Source organism: Micropterus salmoides, unplaced genomic scaffold, assembly GCF_014851395.1.
Source record: "Micropterus salmoides isolate LMB-PRFRI ecotype aquatic unplaced genomic scaffold, ASM1485139v1 Ms_hic_scaffold_4, whole genome shotgun sequence".
Taxonomy (NCBI): domain Eukaryota; kingdom Metazoa; phylum Chordata; class Actinopteri; order Centrarchiformes; family Centrarchidae; genus Micropterus; species Micropterus salmoides.
The window spans coordinates 477530-498592 of record NW_024043372.1 but is presented as its reverse complement, the minus strand read 5'-3'; the positions used below and the strand labels follow the sequence as shown (position 1 = coordinate 498592).

The 21063-nt window shown below is 49.2% G+C and overlaps 2 protein-coding genes across 4 annotated transcripts; one reads left to right on the top strand and one right to left on the bottom strand.

Moving 5' to 3' along the window:
- Positions 1–1550: 1550 nt before the first annotated feature.
- mkrn2 (makorin, ring finger protein, 2) lies at positions 1551–9176 on the bottom strand. 2 transcript variants are annotated; one of them, XM_038695416.1, is made up of 10 exons: positions 9060–9176; positions 7751–7879; positions 7461–7627; positions 6186–6311; positions 5912–6087; positions 3858–3923; positions 3181–3329; positions 2439–2549; positions 2037–2181; positions 1551–1947 (listed from the first exon to the last, which is right to left on the bottom strand). In XM_038695416.1, exons 1-10 carry the CDS (start codon positions 9083–9085, stop codon positions 1777–1779), a joined length of 1266 nt encoding a protein of 421 aa, XP_038551344.1. In that variant the 5' UTR covers positions 9086–9176; the 3' UTR covers positions 1551–1776. The 2 variants fall into 2 exon arrangements, with proteins under 2 accessions (XP_038551344.1, XP_038551346.1); XM_038695418.1 differs by having other exon boundaries at positions 7500–7627.
- Positions 9177–12372: 3196 nt separating this feature from the next.
- Positions 12373–21010, top strand: LOC119885395 (MKRN2 opposite strand protein-like). Of its 2 annotated transcripts, XM_038695421.1 has the most exons (7): positions 12373–12651; positions 12780–12846; positions 12942–13058; positions 13152–13482; positions 16412–16461; positions 18565–18733; positions 19960–21010. In XM_038695421.1, the coding sequence occupies exons 4-7, from the start codon at positions 13280–13282 to the stop codon at positions 20216–20218; spliced, it is 681 nt and encodes a 226-aa protein (XP_038551349.1). In that variant the 5' UTR covers positions 12373–12651; positions 12780–12846; positions 12942–13058; positions 13152–13279; the 3' UTR covers positions 20219–21010. The 2 variants fall into 2 exon arrangements, with proteins under 2 accessions (XP_038551349.1, XP_038551348.1); XM_038695420.1 differs by having other exon boundaries at positions 12942–13482.
- The last annotated feature ends 53 nt before the right edge of the window (positions 21011–21063 follow it).

The window sequence follows — 21063 nt, the reverse complement described above, 5'->3', positions numbered from 1 at the left end:
TCCTGTGAAGGGCTCGACTCCTCGCTGTCAGATCTAAACACTAAACATTGTCTTCATTATTACTGAATAACCTTGTGTTTGAATATCCCAGAACAAATTGTTCTTCACAGGGACGCAAGGAAAAGCTCTTTCTGCAACAACTATTATTATTTGTATTGACATTTGTAGTTTTGCCACAACCATTAAAATGATTTAATATTAATATAAACACTAATATTTTCCTCAGCCCAGTCGAGGCGTTTGATTTCTAACTTCCACTGGCAGACGAGTTTTCCCTGAAGCCCAGAGAAGGCACGTTTAGAGCCTGCAGTACAAGGTCTTGAACCTGACGCCATCAGGCTGAAGGAGGAGTTCTGCCCCCCCCACACAGCAGGCGGGTCTCACGAGGCCGGAGTTGCTGCTGCTGCTTCGGTGGTAACAGAAGCAAAAACTCTGCTGTGGGAGGAGTTTCGAGAGGCAGCGGAGGAGGTCGCCTCAAACAGGTTCTGGCAAACTGTCAGACGACTCCGGAGGGAAGCAGGGATTAACTCAAGCTGAGACTGCTGTCAGACGGTGAAGGATCCCCGAGGAACCGCGGAACCACCACGTCCAAACGGCTCACTCAGCGTTGAGGCGTCCGGGACTGATCTGGGGTCGCGTCTGGGGGCAAGTCTGTAGTGGTTGGTATGAGATCCAGCGGTCAGGATCAGAGCCAGCACTGTTTCAGCAGGAGTTCCTGGAGGATTTACCGGCTGACCGTAGTTCCAACCCTCACCTGTGGTCTTTGGCTGGTGACTAAACTGATGAAAGGAAAGGACTCCTTGGCAGGCGTCTGAGCTCCTCATCCTTACAGACAGGATGAGGAGCTCAGACACTCGGAGGGAACCGTTGCTGGGAACAGCCGGGATCCACCAGGAGGAGCTGCAGGATGAGGCTAGAAGAGGGACGTGGGGACAGAGTAAACCCTGTGTCCAGGTTCCATCTGTATCTGACTGTGGAGGACGTTTCGGAGGGAACACAGAAGGCGTCTTCTGTTGTCGCGCAGCGTGGTTGTGGAAAAGCCCCCGCCGTACGTTTGATGTAGCTGTGTGAAACTAAAAACACAACTTCCTGGAGCCATACCCTAAACCCAACAGGAAGTCGGCCATTTTGAGTATGACATTTGTCTCTTTTTACAGCCTCCGTACTTTAACGAACTCCTCCGACAGCTTTAACCTGAGCGACTTCAAACGTGGGCAGCGCGACCTTAAGGGCCCTGCGTTGTGAAATTGCAAAGCTTTTTTTGATTGATCAAACGGCGTCCATGGCGCGGCGCTGGATTGACCGCCATGAAAAAGGAAGTGGCATGTAAATGGACTAGACGTGGTCAGAAATGTCCCGCGGGGGGGCGAGGGCCTGCAGGGGGGGGCGAGGGCCTGCAGGGGGGGGGCGAGGGCCCGCGGGGGGGCGAGGGCCTGCAGGGGGGGGGCCAGGGCCCGCTCAGCGCTGCTTGCAGCTTTAATTAAACGTGTTTCAGCTTCCTCGATGGTTCCATTAAAGTAAAGGGAATAAATGAAGACAGCACCACTGAATGACTTCACACTGACTGTATTTACGTATTTACACAATAAATAAAATGTCAAAGTAATTACCAACAAGATGGATTTAGATTTGCGGACTGAAACACATCAGGGAGCTGCAGAGTGATCACATGATTTAATATTGCGGTGACTAGTCCACAAACATGGCCGTCACGTCTAGACTCCCCGCGTGCCTCTGGTTACCACTTAGACCAGAGGACACAGTCCGGTCCGGCCTCTACTGGTCTGCGCCGGGCGGGGTCTCCGGCCCGTCCTGGCTCGGCCCCGACATCTGCATGAAGAGCTCCCTCAGCTCCGTGATGTCATCATCGAGAGACGGCAGGGATGCTGGGAGCGACCGCTGCCCGCGCTCCTCGATGAAATCCCACAGACGGACGTTGTTCATGAACTGAAGAGACACAAACGCAAACCACGTTAATAAACGACAGAACAGCTGAAGAACTACAACTCTGAATCACAATGGCGGCGGTTTCTGACCCGGACGTTCCCCTCGGAGCTCAGCTGTTTCCGCGGCCGGTCGGGTTCTGCTCGGGTTCCGTCTGGGAAGGCGTGAAGGTACAAGCACTTCCCTGCGAACGGGCACGAGCCGCGGCCCTGATCGAAGTACTTACAGGCCTTCTTACTGCAGACACAGGAGACGGCCGTCAGTGACCTGGACTTTACTGGTCCTGTATCAGAGGGGCGTTCACCACTCAGCAGAACGCCACCCTGATCAGCTGACACCAAAACACATGATACACCAGGACCAAGAGGAAAAGAAGAACCTAAAGTTTACTGTTCAAACCCCTGAAGAGCGGATCTTTAAAGTGTCGATCCAGACCGGACCGTGTGCAGAACTTAGCGCTCCGTTCTGATGTGCCGTCACACAGGTGAGCTCACCTGACTCCAGACTTGAAGAGCTCTATGAGGTGGTCCTTTTCTTCCTGGTCCTCCACCCAGTAGACCGAAGGGATGACGAACTCTGAGATGACTCTGCACTCTGGACAGGACCTGAGACAGAGACACACATCAGACACTCACAGACCCTGTCCCCGCCTCACAGACCCTCTACTGGCCTCACAGACCCTGTCCCCGCCTCACAGACCCTCTACTGGCCTCACAGACCCTGTCCCCGCCTCACAGACCCTCTACTGGCCTCACAGACCCTGTCCCCGCCTCACAGACCCTGTCCCCGCCTCACAGACCCTCTACTGGACTCACAGACCCTCTACTGGACTCACAGACCCTCTACTGGACTCACAGACCCGGTCCCGCCCCACAGACCCTCTACTGGACTCACAGACCCTCTACTGGCCTCACAGACCCTCTACTGGCCTTACAGACCCTGTCCCCGCCCCACAGACCCTCTACTGGCCTCACAGACCCTGTCCCTGCCCCACAGACCCTCTACTGGCCTCACAGACCCTGTCCCCACCTCACAGACCCTGTCCCCGCCCCACAGACCCTCTACTGGCCTCACAGACCCTCTACTGGCCTCACAGACCCTGTTCCGCCCCACAGACCCTGTCCCGGACTCACAGACCCTGTCCCCGCCTCACAGACCCTGTCCCCGCCTCACAGACCCTGTCCCCGCCTCACAGACCCTGTCCCGGACTCTGGTCCCGCCTGAACGGACCCTTACTTGACGATCTTGTTGCTGAAGTTTCTGGTGCAGCGCCACTGTCGGATGCAGGCCAGACAGAAGGTGTGGCAGCAGGAGGACAGAATACCGAACCTGCGGTCCGACGGGTTCACCTTCTGGACCACCAACTCCATGCAGATAGAACACACCTGAACCACAAAGCACGGTCATCAGATCAGTGAAGACTCTCACGCATCCAGGTCAGAGTTATCCAGAGCAGCTTAAACTCAAGGGCAGCTGGACTCGGTTGAAGACCCTCAAAGACGTTTCGTGCCTCATCCAGGAGGCTTCTTCAGTTCTGACTGGCTGCAGGGAGTCCCAGCTGTTTAACCTCTGTGGGGTCGTCACCAAGGTGATGGACGCGCCAGCGCTGGTACTGAGGTGTCCCCTGTTCAGAGACGGCCTCTCTTCTTCCATCGACCCACCGTGTCCCCTTTAACATAACGTGAGGTTTTTAGTTTCCTGACGTGCGGGTCTCTGCATTCCTCACTGCAGGTGGCTTTTCTCTGGATGTGCGGACCAGGATCTGTCTTGGCGTCTTCTGAAGGATCCATCACCTTGGTAACGACCCCCCAGAGGTTAGATAGCTGGGACTCTGCCGGTCAGGACAGAGGGGTGAAACATCTTCAGGTATCTTCAGCCAGGTCCAGATGCCCCTGGTTTTCACCCGAACCCACCTTGTCCTGGCTCAGCTGGGCTGCGAAGGCCTTCTCCATGTCGGCCTCGAAGGCCAGCAGACACATCTGTAGACAGACAGGTGCGGTGAGTCAGACGAGCGTCGGGCCACGTCGTAGCAGCAGCTTAACGACTTTCCTGTTTGTTCTATTCTTTGATTCGCCGAGCCGAAGGCCCCGATCGCATTCACGCCGTCACACCTGGAAGCCGCCAGCACAACCAAGGAACCAGCTCAGGGCACCTCCGCGCTGCTCGCTTTACTTTCCACACCCAGAGGTTATCCTGCCGCTCTGGGGACCGAACCCGGTCACGAGCTCGCTTCTCTAACCTTTGGGCCAATTAACCAATTAACTTTGTGTCTGGTTCTGCAGGGACAGTTTCAGGCGCCACAGCTGTTGGCAGGTCGCCGGGTCGGCCCCCGGATGTGACGGGTTCTTCTTCTGGGGCCGTGTTACAGAAAGTTCCTGTCTTTGGTATTACAGAAGCAAATCCTAACTAACTTTAGGAATCCTGTCTTCTCTCAGGAAATCCTAAACACTCGATCCAACATCGCTTATCAACTTCTATGTCTGTTACCTAGCAACCGACGCCACTTGTCTCATCTCGCCGAGCTAAGTGTTGTTTAATGAAACAAACGTCTCGACTTCCGGCAGTCGCCTCTCCTCTCATCCTGAGCCGCTGTGTTTTATACCCGCAGCCGCCGCGTTGGTTAGACGGCGCCTGAACGCTCCGTCACGAAGCTCGCGCTAATGACTTCCTGTTATTTCTCTCAACATAAAAGTGCTTGAAGTGTGCCGGTGTACATTTTAGCCTTTGGCGTACCGGCCCCGGTCCTCTCCGGATCAGGCTCTCTGGGCTCCACGTCTCGCTCACGGGTCCCGTTCTCTCCCGCCTGCTGATCTCCGCAGGGAGACCGGGTAACTTTCATGCAGCCTTGTGCGCTAGATGCTCGTCAAAGTGTTTTTCCGTGAACCGACCAATCACAGCCTGGAGTAGGCGGGACATTACAGAAGGCTGAAGTTTAGAAATGTGGTTGAACTGGTTGTTCTTACCGACTAGTTTGTAATTAGCACGAACATATTTGAGCCTCACAATAATTTAAAGCTGCTGTTTAGTCCAACTGGAGTTTTATATTAGGCTGCTAACGGTAAGCTGTGGTAGCTGTACGATGATCTGGACTTAACCACGCTGCTGTAGGCTGACATCAGAAAATGGTTTTATTAGTGAAACAGCTGAATCTCAACTAACAAACTGTCTGTAGGCAGTTTAACCTGTAAATATATTATACTATTCATAAATACACTCATTTATACCTGCAGGTTGGGGATATATTTTGTTTATCAAATGTCAGAAATGACAGATTTCGGTCGTAAAGTAGCTCATCGCCTTTACTGTGCGTTTACAGATCAGCTTACTGAGGCCCGTTCTGAGCCAGGAAACCCTGCCATTATTATTTTTATTGTTCTTATGGACCAGCAGGGTGATCTAAAGTTTGGGGAAACTGTATCAGATCCTGCTCGTCCTGATCGGTTCGTTAAACGGGGAAAGACTGCAGCTCGGGAGGTTTTTATATTTGAAACAGTTTAGTGACCAAATGAGAATTTAAGGTCATTTTTTGATGTGTGTTGAAAGTGAACAACTTTCCATCAATGAACTGAACGGAAAGATCTGGGAGTGCTTCACAGAGCTTTAACTGATGTGAACGGCAAATAAAAGCAGAGAAGTGTTCGATGATCCCAAAAGACGAAACGGACGGAAAGCCGAGCTCGTGGTGAGGAACGCGCCTGAGATGAGCGGCTGTTAAACTGGGCAGAAGAAGCTGCTCTTCTCCTTCTTTCTGCGCTGCTTGCGTGTTTTTCTGCTTTCAGAAAGTATCGAGCGAAGTTCTGGTTTGACTGGAAACGTTTTGGTTCTACTCGCTAGCGGGCGGCGAGGGCCGTCCCTGCTGTGGATATGAGGTCGTCACGGTCTGAACCTCTCTCTTCACTGCGGTCTGATTTTTATGAGGGGAAAAGACATCGTTACTCCCCCCGCTGGATTAAATGAGCGTGCGCACCTTCTCGTGCGCCCTCCTCTGCTCGAGGTCATGGGGGTGGAGCACCTGCAGCCCGCACACCTCACACAGGTCGCCATGGAGATACGTACAGTTGTCTTCATAGAAACAGTGTCCGGCGGCGGCGTAGGGACACAGCTGGGGGAGGTCCTGGTAAGCCCCGCCCACTGGGGGAGGAGCTGCACAGAGCACAGGAAACAGCAGCTGTTATTAAACACCTCGTCACGTTATACTGATTACATCACAGACCACGAGCAGCCAATCAGAAGTCTCCCACCTTCTTCCCGCGCTGAAGCGTCCAAACCCGTCCTGATGGCGTCCACATACGACTGAGGAGCTGCTGCCGCGACCTCTGACCCCACACTGTCTGCTGGACCCCCAAACATGCTGTCTGCACCCAGGACTGAGAGACAGACAGGAGGAGGGACGGGAGGAGAGACAGAGACAGACAGACGGGAGGAGGGACGGGAGGAGAGAGAGAGACAGACAGACGGGAGGAGGGACGGGAGGAGAGACAGAGACAGACAGACGGGAGGAGGGACGGGAGGAGAGACAGAGACAGACAGACGGGAGGAGGGACGGGAGGAGAGAGAGAGACAGACGGGAGGAGGGACGGGAGGATAGAGAGAGACAGACGGGAGGAGGGACGGGAGGAGAGAGAGAGACAGACGGGAGGAGGGACGGGAGGAGAGAGAGAGACAGACGGGAGGAGGGACGGGAGGAGAGAGAGAGACAGACGGGAGGAGGGACGGGAGGCGACAGACAGGAGGAGGGACGGGAGGAGAGACAGAGACAGACGGGAGGAGAGAGAGACAGACGGGAGGAGGGACGGGAGGAGAGAGAGACAGACAGACGGGAGGAGGGACGGGAGGAGAGAGACAGGAGGAGGGACGGGAGGAGAGAGAGAGACAGACGGGAGGAGAGAGAGAGACAGACGGGAGGAGGGACGGGAGGAGAGACGGGAGGAGAGAGAGAGACAGACGGGAGGAGAGAGAGAGACAGACGGGAGGAGAGAGAGAGACAGATTAGACGGTCAGGTTGTTTGTCATGTCTCACTAAAGCAGATCAGGTGACTGATCTGGACCAATCAGGGCAGGATGGTACCAGCAGGATTTTATCAATACTCCTGAAGGAAGTGACGTCGTATCTAAAGGAAGTGACGCCCCCCAGCTTTAAGCTGATGATACACAGAGCAACTTTTAGAGCAATCGTGCAGGGCAACGTTGCCGTCAATGGTAATGAGTAAAGATTACTACCATGACCCCCTCCCTGACCACTCCGCCGCCCGCCCCGCCGCTATCCATTCGTCGGACTTGCCTCCAGCAACATTGCTCCAAAAGTTGCTCCGTGTATCATCAGCTGAAGTGAGAGTCTGAACAGTGAAGCGACCGAAGTCTGTGGGGGGGGGGGGTCCATCCAGGCCCTAAAATGACGTGCAGCACGGCGGCTACCAGAACCACGGCGTTTCTGCCGCCGCTGCACGTCATTAAACTGGTTCTCCTGGACAGTAGCTCTCTTAACCTTAACGGGCTCCACTGCTCGCCATTCTAACCTGCAGCGTGGCCTCGTCCGTGTCTGAGCGTGTTATCACCTCTTTCTCTGAGGACCATGGTCTTCTTAACGCCTCTGACTGAAGCCCCGCCTCCAGCCCCTCCCACACCTGCATGATCCTCTGAAGCTCCTCCTCCTCCTCTGGATGAATATTTGATGTGGTCGTATCTGCACACAGGTCACACAAACACACACACACCTGAATATACACAGGAAATGATGTAACCACTAACAGTGACCTGACAGTACACACGGGACACGATTGGATGTTCTCTGCCAGGTGGGCGTTACCTGCAGCGTTCTCCGTAGGCACACACTCCTCTCAGGTAGAACTTGCAGATGGTGGAGGGTTTGCTGTTGGCCGGGTCATGAGAGAACAGGCAGCGGCTTCCCTCCCTGCACACGCCGTGGAGGAAGTACCTGAAACAACACACCTGTTACAGGTGACATCAGCTGGACCTCGGGTTCCGGCCTCTAACGCAATCGCCTTCTCAGGCCAGTCTTAGAGGTCGCAGTAACGCCTTCTAACCTCAGCCAGTCTTAATTTAATCTCTTTGCCCCACCCACCTTCACCTGTGCTGCAAGCACACCTGCTGGCCCGCCTCTCGCTGTGCGTCAGCTGACTTTCTCCACCAGCAGTAAGTTTTATAAAGTCGCCCAAAACACACAGAACTCGTCTTTGGATCCAGTTTACGTCACAGGTGTGTTCCGTGTCGCTTTACCTGGTGCTTGTAAAATAGCCACCGTGTCTTGTAACAGATAGCATCTCTCCCGACCCACCTGTTGGGTCGCCACATCTACCTGGACGGCCCGTTTCCAACTTCTCCAGGACCATTTTAACCTTCTCAAGGACCATTTCCACCTTCTCAAGGACCATTTCCAACTTCTCCAGGACCATTTTAACCTTCTCAAGGACCATTTTAACCTTCTCAAGGACCATTTCCAACTTCTCAAGGACCATTTTAACCTTCTCAAGGACCATTTCCAACTTCTCAAGGACCATTTTAACCTTCTCCAGGACCATTTTAACCTTCTCCAGGACCATTTTAACCTTCTCCAGGACCATTTTAACCTTCTCAAGGACCATTTCCAACTTCTCAAGGACCATTTTAACCTTCAAGGACCATTTCAACCTTCTCAAGGACCATTTCCAACTTCTCAAGGACCATTTTAACCTTCTCCAGGACCATTTTAACCTTCTCCAGGACCATTTTAACCTTCTCAAGGACCATTTCCAACTTCTCAAGGCCCCTCTGAACCTTTCAGGAGAGAGCAGCGTGTGTTGCAGTGCGCCTCTCTGCCCCCCCCCCCGTTTCTGTCGGTTTGCTCATTTTAACCGTTTACGGTGTCGGTGTTTCTATTATTTTGTCCACCCCCGTTACCTGCTGCTCTGGAGGAGCCCGGATGTGGAGGGAACAGGTGAGTTAGTTTGATCTGACTGAGTTTTAACTTCTAACCGAAGCGGAACACAAGCTAGCAGCTAACAGCTAGCAGCTAACGGCTAAAAACATTAGCACGGGGCTACAGAGGAACCCGAGCGCGAGGCTGGCGGACAGGTAACAGGCTGGCGGACAGGTGGCCGACAGAGCGACACACTCACCTGCAGGTCACCTGTTTGGTGCTCATCTTCCTCACGGAGCTTCAGCTACAACGGCTGCCTCCAAGGTGTCACGTTGGTGTCCCGCTAAAACACCTCCGACTGACCCCCGCAGTCACAGCACGAAGGTTCCTATGTTTATCTGACGGCTAATTTACACAGTGCAAGTACAAGTACACAGTCCTTACTAAGTACATTAAGTACACAGTCTTTCTGTGTTTATTTGATGGGGACAGAATGTGTTAAGACAATATAATAAATATTTATGGTTTCAAAACGCTCTTTGGCAGTGACACATAAACACAAAACAGATAAATGGATAAAACAAAATAGAAGCCAATATAAATACAGTCACAGTATATACAAAGCAAAGTGATAACCTAAAATACTGCAGTAGTGGTAAAATAGCAGCATATGGTATGTGTAATACTGCATTAAGTTTGCAATATGAACATTAGTTTAAATCTACAAGATGTAACATGCCGGAGTTTCTCATCGGTGGTCCCTCGGCAGGAAACGAAGACATTACTAGCGACGATATACAGATACAGATATACACAAGTGGACAGAATACAGATACAGATATACACAAGTGGACAGAATACAGATACAGATATACACAAGTGGACAGAATACAGATACAGATATACACAAGTAGACAGAATACACCGAGCAACATGTCGGGAGCGTCACAATTCTGGTTTGCCTTAAGCTGTTGGGTGAGATGGGTCTTACAGTTTTTCTGAATTGTTTACATACAAATACTTGAGACACAATGAGCACAACATGTAACTCCTGCACCAACCCCCTGAAGCAATTCTGCAGAACTACAAGCACAATTCCTGCTTTACACTCAAATTGCAGTTCTAAAACACACTTTTTTTCAAAACACTACACACAATTCTCTGCATTTGGCACAATTTTCATGAATAAAATCTCTTGTTTTCACAAGGAACACACTGTACGTGCAACTTTGTGTTGTTTGGGAAGTACACTGTGTACACTGTATTTGGGGGGGGGGAAATAAAATATCGTGTATTTGAATGTTTTGAGTATAAAAACATTATTCTCAAATATTTTACAACACACGCATGTACTGTTTGAAGTAACACTGAACAAAAAAAGCCCAGAGTCATTGTGATGCATGGAGAAGTGTTTTACACTGAGAATATCAGTGTTCAGCTGGTTCCTTTTAGATGTCTAATCATTCGATGGTTTGTGTGTCATTTGAAAACAAAAGACCATTTTGAGAAGAAATAACGTTGTTTTGAATGTAAAGTTTTATTTTGCAGGATAATTGAGGGTTTTTGTGTGGAAAATTCTCAGAATATGAGGCATGCTGTCAGAATATGTGTGTAAATAATTGAGATGCAGGGCTCTCCCTTCCTGCAGCAGGCCATCCCAGTGTTCACCTCCCTGCTTTCTCGACAACCAGCGCTAGATGGTGCTGTCGCCATTTTGGACAGAACCCACAGAGACGCAGCCCAAAAAAAAAGTCACTTCAAATGAGAGGAACTCTATGAAACGTTGAAATGCTGTAACAATAAAAACAACTGTGGGATTATGTGCTCTAATTTTGGTTTGCGATTATCAGTTTTTTACAGCTGCTTACACACAAAATCTTTACATGTCACACAGTTTTTGAAACCTCTCACTCAAAGAGCAAAACCTCACCTCAAATCTCTAAAACCATGAGCTATTTCTCAGCCTTGCACTCAGTTTTCAGTCGCATAAAACAATTTTTTCAAAACACTAAACACAATTCTCTAAGACCCAAAAATCTTGGCATGTAGTTACAATTTGAGGAGGTACACATCATGCAACCTCTGCGTAGCCCCCTACCGTACGCCGTAGGTGACAGCGACGCGGACCGTAAGCACTGATTAGTCGGCTGGGTAGCCTTGCAATGCCTCCGAGCCGACAGGAAGTGCCCCGTGCTTTGAAGCTATACACGTAGCTCCTACGCAGGAGTATAAATCTTTAAGCGCAGACAAAACATAGCAAAATGTTTTTTCCAACGGACACGGTGGTTCCCTGAACACCCTGCTGTAGACGCAAGCGCACTGAATTTCCCTGCCTTTTTAACGCCGTTGTGTTTACAAACTTGTCGCAGCTGATTGGGTAACAGCCTGAGACACGACCACCAAACGGGAGAAAACATACCTCGAAGCCCGTTGCAGAACGTTGCAAGGAAACATGTCGTTCAATCAGAAAATGTTGCAAACCGGTGCAGAACGTTTTGAGATAGAACTCCTCACATGTGCAAACAGGGCACAGAGTATAGGGGACAGAGGACAGAGTATAGGGGACAGGGTATAGGGCACAGGGCACATGCAACAGGACACAGGGGTAAGTCTTTACAAAAGTCAGCTAGGAAAATGCACAGTTACCCTTTTCCAGTTGCAATGGCCACAGCTTTAATTATAGTAGCATACAACTAAATCACTTGGATCGAGACAACTCATGTCTTTTTTGACCAATGCAGTTAATCCCTTTGTGGGTCCAGGTTCAAATTATGGTTGCCAATGTAAAGCAACTCAAGTTGGGCTGGACTCTCAATCCAGCTTTTCTCATGGTCAACCTGTGGTTGATCACATGGTCAATAAGTGTGGCTCTGATCAGATCAGTGATGGCTCTCTTTCCTTCTCTTCTTTTCCTTCGTCCTCTTCCAACTCTTCCTCCTTGACCATGTCCTTGTTGTCGTCCCCTGCGTCTCCCTCCTCCTCCCCTTGCTCTCTGTCCATTGTTGGCATCCATTGTTCAAACCAGGTAATTTGACCTTTGACTTATTTATAAGTGGTTAGTGATCGGTTAAGCAGTTAGTGTTTGCACATGTGAGCAGTGGCTGTGTGACCTGGTGAAGAAGTGCAGCATTTTGATTACTTGTGTTTGGAAAAGGAAAACAAGTCACTTCCTGTTAGATTTTTGGGTCTGAGGTAGAGAATTGTTTTTAGTGTTTTGAAAAAAGTGTTTTATGCGAATGAAAACTGAAAGGCTGAGAAAGAGCTTCTGGTTTTGAAGATTTGAGGTGAGGTTTTGCTCTTTGAGTGAGAGGTTTCAAAAATCGTGTGACATGTAAAGATTTTGTGTGTAAGCAGCTGTAAAAAACTGTAAATGAGCGTTACTTGCTGACACACACACACACACACACACACAGGTACAGGTGACAGGTGAGATGGAAAAAGTGTTGACCTACATTCAGTCTGTCTGCTGTAACAATCAGATTACAGGGCCTTTAAAGTTGCATTCAGTCTTTTATTTTGAAGGCAGCTCTGGTTCCTACAGGTCAGCATGTTATTGGTGTGTGTTTCCGTCACCACACACAGAGCTATAATTCTTTTCCAGGTTTTTTCTGTCGCTGTGATACTTTGATCAATAGTTTGGTGCAGTTTTTCTCTCTGAGTGCCAGACTCTGAACAGATCAGACCTGTAAATCGTTAAATCTGCATTCAAAACAACTGATTCTGCTCTCATTTGGTCTGTAAACATCTTTCAGCACAAGATCTCTGATTGAACAACCAGTGCATTTGTTAAGGCCTCTAAACGTTACGTTCAGTGAAGTCAGTGGAACAAAGACTTCCAAGACTCGTTGAAGGTAATCTATTTTCACATCTAACTGTATGTTACCTGTAACAATCAACAAAATAACTTCCATAATATCTATCCCATAATCTTCTTCTCCAGTCATTGATCCAAGAAACAAACTTTTATTTCCACATACAGGTTTGTCTGATCAAAGGTAACTGAGCCTGAGCTGAGTTTATCACCGTGTGAAACCACTTTGATCAGTGTGAGTACAGGTGGACGAGTGACTAACTGTTAACTCTGTTTGTTATTCTGATCTTTGTCTGCATTTACTGATTTCTGCGTCATTTCTTCTGTCAGACTGACGTCAGGTTCAGTGTCAGCGTGACACCGACACTCCGCAGGTCGACGCCGCTCTCCATGACGACGCTGCCAACACAGTCCAAAGGTCACCTGTTCAGACTGAAGCAGGAACAGGTGAGCCGGGTCACATGGCTGTCTGTCTGATAGCAACTGCAACCTGATAGGCTGGAGCCAGGCAGTGATGTCATCTGATAGGCTGTAATCTAGCAAACAGGTGTGACATGGAGAAGGAGAGAAGAAGAAACAGACGACGGATGAGAGAAGGAGAGAAGAAGAAAACAAGTCAGAGAAGAGGAGAAAAGGAGGAACAGGAGGAGTAAGAGGAGGAGGTGCAGATGGATCGCAGTGTGATCCGGCTGAGTCACTGTCAGAAGGAGATCTTCTGCTTCTCGGTGCCAGAGGAGTGTCCGAGCTGTGGGGAGGAGCTGAGGGGGAGCAGACTGCAGGAGGCGCCGGTCAGCCTCCCGTCCCCCCTCACCAACGGACACAAGAGCTCCTGCTGCCTGCTGGTTGCACCTGCACACGACAACCTCAACAGGTAAACACAGTCCAAGCCAGGCTTAGAGACCAATATGACCTGTTGAGACCAGTATAACCAGCTGAGACCTGTATAACCTGTTAGACCAGTATAACCTGTTAGACCAGTATAACCTGTTGAGACCGGTATAACCAGCTGAGACATGTATAACCTGTTAGACCAGTATAACCTGTTAGACCAGTATAACCTGTTGAGACCGGTATAACCAGCTGAGACCTGTATAACCTGTTAGACCAGTATAACCAGCTGAGACCTGTATAACCTGTTAGACCAGTATAACCTGTTGAGACCGGTATAACCAGCTGAGACCTGTATAACCTGTTAGACCAGTATAACCTGTTGAGACCGGTATAACCAGCTGAGACCTGTATAACCTGTTAGACCAGTATAACCAACTGAGACCTGTATAACCTGTTGAGACCAGTATAACCTGTTGAGACCTGTATAACCTGTTAGACCAGTATAACCAGCTGAGACCTGTATAACCTGTTAGACCAGTATAACCTGTTAGACCAGTATAACCTGTTGAGACCGGTATAACCAGCTGAGACCTGTATAACCTGTTGAGACCAGTATAACCTGTTGAGACCGGTATAACCTGTTAGACCAGTATAACCAGCTGAGACCTGTATAACCTGTTGAGACCAGTATAACCTGTTGAGACCGGTATAACCAGCTGAGACCTGTATAACCTGTTAGACCAGTATAACCTGTTGAGACCGGTATAACCAGCTGAGACCTGTATAACCTGTTGAGACCAGTATAACCAGCTGAGACCTGTATAACCTGTTAGACCAGTATAACCTGTTAGACCAGTATAACCAGCTGAGACCTGTATATCCTGTTAGACCAGTATAACATGCTGAGACCAGTATAACATGTGAGACCAGTATAACATGTGAGACCTGTATAACCTGTTGAGACCAGTATAACCAGCTCAGACCTGTATAACCTGTGAGACCAGTATAACATGTGAGACCTGTATAACCTGTTAGACCTGTATAACCTGTTAGACCAGTAAAACATGCTGAGACCAGTATAACATGTGAGACCAGTATAACATGTGAGACCTGTATAGCCTGTTGAGACCAGTATAACCAGCTCAGACCTGTATAACCTGTGAGACCAGTAAAGCATGCTGAGACCAGTAAAACATGCTGAGACCAGTATAACATGCTAAGACCAGTATAACACGTGAGACCAGTATAACATGCTGAGACCAGTATAACACGTGAGACCAGTAAAACATTCTGAGACCAGTATAACACGTGAGACCAGTATAACATGCTGAGACCAGTATAACACGTGAGACCAGTATAACATGCTGAGACCAGTATAACACGTGAGACCAGTATAACATGCTGAGACCAGTATAACATGTGAGACCTGTATAACCTGTTAGACCTGTATAACCTGTGAGACCAGTAAAACATGCTGAGACCAGTATAACATGTGAGACCAGTATAACATGTGAGACCAGTAAAACATGCTGAGACCAGTATAACATGTGAGACCAGTATAACCTGTGAGACCAGTATAACATGCTGAGACCAGTATATCCTGTTAGACCAGTATAACATGTGAGACCAGTATATCCTGTTAGACCTGTATAACCTGTGAGACCAGTAAAACATGCTGAGACCAGTATAACATGTGAGACCAGTATATCCTGTTAGACCTGTATAACCTGTTAGACCTGTATAACCTGTGAGACCAGTAAAACATGCTGAGACCAGTATAACCTGTGAGACCAGTATAACATGCTGAGACCAGTATATCCTGTTAGACCTGTATAACCTGTGAGACCAGTAAAACATGCTGAGACCAGTATAACCTGTGAGACCAGTATAACATGCTGAGACCAGTATAACCTGTGAGACCAGTAAAACATGCTGAGACCAGTATAACCTGTGAGACCAGTATAACATGCTGAGACCAGTATATCCTGTTAGACCTGTATAACCTGTGAGACCAGTAAAACATGCTGAGACCAGTATAACATGTGAGACCAGTATATCCTGTTAGACCTCTATAACCTGTTGAGACCAGTATAACATGTGAGACCAGTATATCCTGTTAGACCTCTATAACCTGTTGAGACCAGTATAACATGTGAGACCAGTATATCCTGTTAGACCTGTATAACATGTGAGACCAGTATATCCTGTTAGACCTGTATAACCTGTTGAGACCAGTAAAACATGCTGAGACCAGTAAAACATGCTGAGACCAGTATAACATGTGAGACCAGTATAACATGTGAGACCAGTATATCCTGTTAGACCTCTATAACCTGTTGAGACCAGTAAAACATGCTGAGACCAGTATAACATGTGAGACCAGTATAACATGTGAGACCAGTATAACATGGGAGACCAGTATATCCTGTTAGACCTCTATAACCTGTTGAGACCAGTAAAACATGCTGAGACCAGTATAACATGTGAGACCAGTATAACATGGGAGACCAGTATATCCTGTTAGACCTCTATAACCTGTTGAGACCAGTATAACATGTGAGACCAGTATATCCTGTTAGACCTGTATAACCTGTTGAGACCAGTAAAACATGCTGAAACCAGTAAAACATACTGAGACCAGTATAACATGTGAGACCAGTATATCCTGTTAGACCTCTATAACCTGTTGAGACCAGTAAAACATGCTGAGACCAGTAAAACATGCTGAGACCAGTATAACATGTGAGACCAGTATATCCTGTTAGACCTCTATAACCTGTTGAGACCAGTAAAACATGCTGAGACCAGTAAAACATGCTGAGACCAGTAAAACATGCTGAGACCAGTATAACATGTGAGACCAGTATAACATGGGAGACCAGTATATCCTGTTAGACCTGTATAACCTGTGAGACCAGTAAAACATGCTGAAACCAGTATAACCAGCGTGAATCCTGTTTACTCCACAGAGAGTTTGATGGGACGTCAGATCTGCACACCGGCATCTCCAACACTACAGGTGGGACTCAGGGGTCAGAGGGCTGTCCAGTTCCAGTGTCCCCTCCCAGCTGCTGACAGACTCTGGGGACTCGGTTCACTTCCTAAAAAATCTGAAATGTGCTTCAATATCCTTTAATTTGTGTGTGTAAGAGACCCAGGTTCGAATCCCACACGTCCACCAATGTGTCCCTGAGCAAGACACTTAACCCCAGGCATGATGCGACCTCTGACATATAAAACAACTGTAAGTCGCTTTGGATAAAAGAGTGTTTTATCATTTGCAAAACACCAGCAGACTTCCTGCTGTACTCTCAGACTGCAGGTTAAAGCGCCACAGTTCTCTACACACAGATGTAAAGATAAAGTTTACGTAAATATTCTGCTTAGATTTTCAGCACAGTATCTCAGTCTGGTCAGAAATGCAGGACATTTGCCGTCATTCTGCTTTTAACAGTTTTGACATTTGAAACATGTGCTGCAGTGTTCTGCAGGTGGTGCAGGACGCTTTTATCCAAAGTGACTTACAGTTGTCATATATGTCAGAGGTCACGCAACTCAGGAGCTGCTAGGGGTTAAGAGTCCTGAACACAGGTGGACGTGTCAGTGGGATTGAACCCAGAACTCCCACATCAAAGGCATGTGTCTTATCCACTTCTCCCCCAGCTACATCCTGTAAACACAGTAAAAGGGATGACTGATGAAGTTCAGTTTTATTTATATAGCGCCGAATCACAACAACAGTTATCTCACAGCGCCTCATAAAGAGCAGGTCTAGACCGAACTCTGTGATGTTATTTACAGAAGCCCAACAGTTCCCACCAAGAGCAAGCACTAGGAGACAGAGGCAAGGAAAAACTTCCTTTAAGAGGCAGAAACCTCGAGCAGAACCATGACTCAGGGTGGGCGGCAGAGAGAGAGAGGGAGAGAGAGGGAGAGAGAGAGAGAGGAGAGAGAGAGGGGGGGGGGGAGGCAGCCTACACAATATCCACACAGAGGTACAGACAGTAAAGGTGATGTTGCTATAGACTAAATGAAAAATGGTACAGATATTTATAATAGTGTTAATGATAACAATCGTAATGTTAATGATTATAATAACAATAATAACAACAGGACTAGTAACAATAGTTGTTGCAGCAGAGGGTGTCGAGCAGGAACACGGGGGCAGCAGGTGACCCGCAACCACAGATCCAGACTCCACAGCTCCAGAGCCAGAAACACCTGCAGGAAGTGACAGGAGGAGAGAGGAGAGGGACGAGAAAGCACAAGACTACCAGAAAGGGGAGAAGTTGTGTTAGTAACATGCAATAATGGGATGAGGTTGCATACAGAGGGAGAGAAAGTAGAGGAGAGAGGAGCTCAGTGCATCATGGGAAATCCCCCGGCAGTCTAGGCCTATAGCAGCATAACTAAGGGATGGTTCAGGACTCACCTGAGCCAGCCCTAACTATAAGCTTTATCAAAGAGGAAAGTCTTAAGCCTACTCTTAAATGTGGAGATGGTGTCTGCCTCCTGAACCCAAACTGGAACCTGGTTCCACAGGAGAGGAGCTTGATAGCTGAACGCTCTGGCTCCTAGTCTACTTTTGGAGACTCTAGGAAAGCAGGGACCTCTGCAGGGACTCACTTCCCTGCAGAGGTCCAGTGGACACAGCACCTACAGAGAGGTGCATGCTGGTCCGAGCTAAACTCCATAAACTCTCTACACACTAACTAAAGCTACAGGCTAACTACAGCTATGCGCTACCTACAGCTACACGCTACCTACAGGTATGCGTTAACTAAAGCTATGCACTAACTACAGCTACACACTAAAAAAGCTACATGCTAACTACGGCTACATGCTAACTAAAGCTACATGCTAACTACAGCTACAGGCTAACTAAAACTACACAGTAACTAAAACTACACAGTAACTAAAGCTACATGCTAACTACAGCTACAGGATAACTAAAGCTACAAGGTAACTAAAGCTACGCAATAAAGAAGCTACACACTAACTACAGCTATGTGCTAACTACAGCTACACGCTACCTACAGCTATGCGTTAACTAAAGCTTTGCACTAACTACAGCTACACACTAAAAAAGCTACATGCTACCTGTCTGTGTGTATGTGTGTAGGAGTTGTGTATAACTACACTTCTGGTGGAGTTCGTAGAGATCTGATTGGTTGGGAGAGCTGCGTCAGTGTTCCTCTGGTCCGACCCGACATGTTCCACCTGCTGGCTCAGTGGGACAAGTACCTGGACCGCTTCTCTGAGGGACCCATGTGGGACCCCGCCTGGCACAGGTACACCTCACACCTGTTCTGTTGAAACAAGAAGATGTCCAGTCTGAAACTCAGCAGCTTCCACCTGTCTCTCTCCTGTCCAGTTGTCTCTCTCCTATCCACCTGTCTGTCTCTCCTGACCACCTGTCTGTCTCTCCCCTGTCCACTTGTCTCACTTTCCTGTCCACCTGTCTCACTTTCCTGTCCACCTCTCTCTCCCCTGTCCACCTGTCTGTCTCTCTCCTGTCCACCTATCTCTCTCCTCTGTCCACCTGTCTGTCTCTCTCTCCCTGTCCACCTGTCTCTCTCTCCTGTCCACCTGTCTGTCTCTCTCCTGTCCACCTATCTCTCTCCTCTGTCCACTTGTCTGTCTCTCCCCTGTCCACCTGTCTGTCTCTCTCTCCCTGTCCACCTGTCTCTCTCTCCTGTCCACCTATCTGTCTCTCTCCTGTCCACCTATCTCTCTCCTCTGTCCACCTGTCTGTCGTCTGTCTCTCTCCTGACCGTCTGTCTGTCTCTCCCCTGTCCACCTGTCTGTCTCTCTCCTGTCCACCTATCTGTCTCTCTCCTGTCCACCTGTCTGTCTCTCTCCTCTGTCCACCTATCTGTCTCTCCCCTGTCCACCTATCTCCCTCCCCTGTCCACCTGTCTGTCTCTCCTCTGTCCACTTGTCTGTCTCTCTCCTCTGTCTACCTGTCTGTCTCTCTCCTGACCCTCTGTCTGTCTCTCCCCTGTCCACCTGTCTGTCTCTCTCCTGTCCACCTATCTGTCTCTCTCCTGTCCACCTATCTCTCTCCTCTGTCCACCTGTCTGTCTCTCCCCTGTCCACCTGTCTGTCTCTCTCTCCCTGTCCACCTGTCTCTCTCTCCTGTCCACCTGTCTGTCTCTCTCCTGTCCACCTATCTCTCTCCTCTGTCCACCTGTCTTTCTCTCCACTGTCCACCTGTCTCACTTTCCTGTCCACCTTTCTGTCTCTCTCCTGTCCACCTGTCTGTCTCTCCCCTGTCCATCTGTCTGTCTCTCCCCTGTCCATCTGTCTGTCTCATCTAACCACCTGTCTATATCTCCCCTGTCCATCTGTCTGTCTCTCTCCTCTGTCCACCTGTCTGTCTCTCCTGACCACCTGTCTGTCTCTCCCCTGTCCACCTGTCTGTCTCATCTGACCACCTGTCTCTCCCCTGTCCATCTGTCTGTCTCTATCCTCTGTCCACCTGTCTGTCTCTCCCGCCCACCTGTCTGTCTCTCAGGTTCCATGAGGAGGACCATAACTGCTTCAGTTTCTGTCTTCAGTTCATTAACGGCGTCCTGGCGGCAGAGGGGCGGAGCTCTCTGAGCAGAGAGACCTTCACGCACAGCTTCATCCTGCCGAGGATGAGGAGGGTCTCCAAATACACCACGCTGTACCAGCACATCCAGAGACACCAGTACTACCTGGTGGACAGACAGGAGGACAGACAGGAAACACCTGATAAACCAGACCTATTTTGTGCCAGTTCTGTTTCATAAAGGGCTCGAAAGGAGTCTCATTGACAAGGAACCTGATCCTCCAGACTTCAGTTTGTCTCCATGGTACCAGATCTGCTCCCACAGCCAGAACATTATGACCACCTGCCTGATACCGTGTAGGTCCCCCTTTAGCCGCCAAAACCTCCCTGACCCATCGAGACCTGGACTCCACTAGATCTCTGAAGGAGGGCTGTGGTATCTGGCACTAAGATGTTGGCAGCAGATCCTTTAAGTCCTGTAAGCTGTGCGGTGGAGCCTCCATGGTCCGGACTCAGTGGTCCAGCACATCCCACAGATGCTGGACTGGACTCGAGGTCTAGAATCTGGAGGCCAAGTCAGCACCTTGAACTCGTGGTTGTCCTGGACAAGAAGACCATGAAGAGTCCGCTGCCATCAGCGAACACCGTGACCTGATCCATCAGACCAGACCACCTTCTTCCACTGATCCTCGGTCCAGTTCTGATTCTCATCTGCCCGCTGTGGGAGCTTTCAGCAGTGGACAGGGACCAGCACGGGCCCCCTGACTGGCCCCATGCACAACAAACTGTGATGCTCTGTGTGTTGTGAGGCCTTTCTATCAGGGGTCTTCACCTGTCAGAGGGCAGAACGTTACAGGCAGCTTCACCTGCTGACCCCCGTCAGGTCGTAGATTAGGAACTTTAAGTCTCTTCTGCCACTTCCTGCCTCCGTCGCGCTGACTCACCTGTGTGAGCACTTCCAGGTGTATCTGAGCCGAGACACAGGCGGTGTGTGTTTCATGTGTGGAGTCTCAATAAAGCTCATCTGATCTTTTGTGTTTCATCTTTAACTAAATCCTGCAGACTTCTGGTCATCAGGCAGGACCG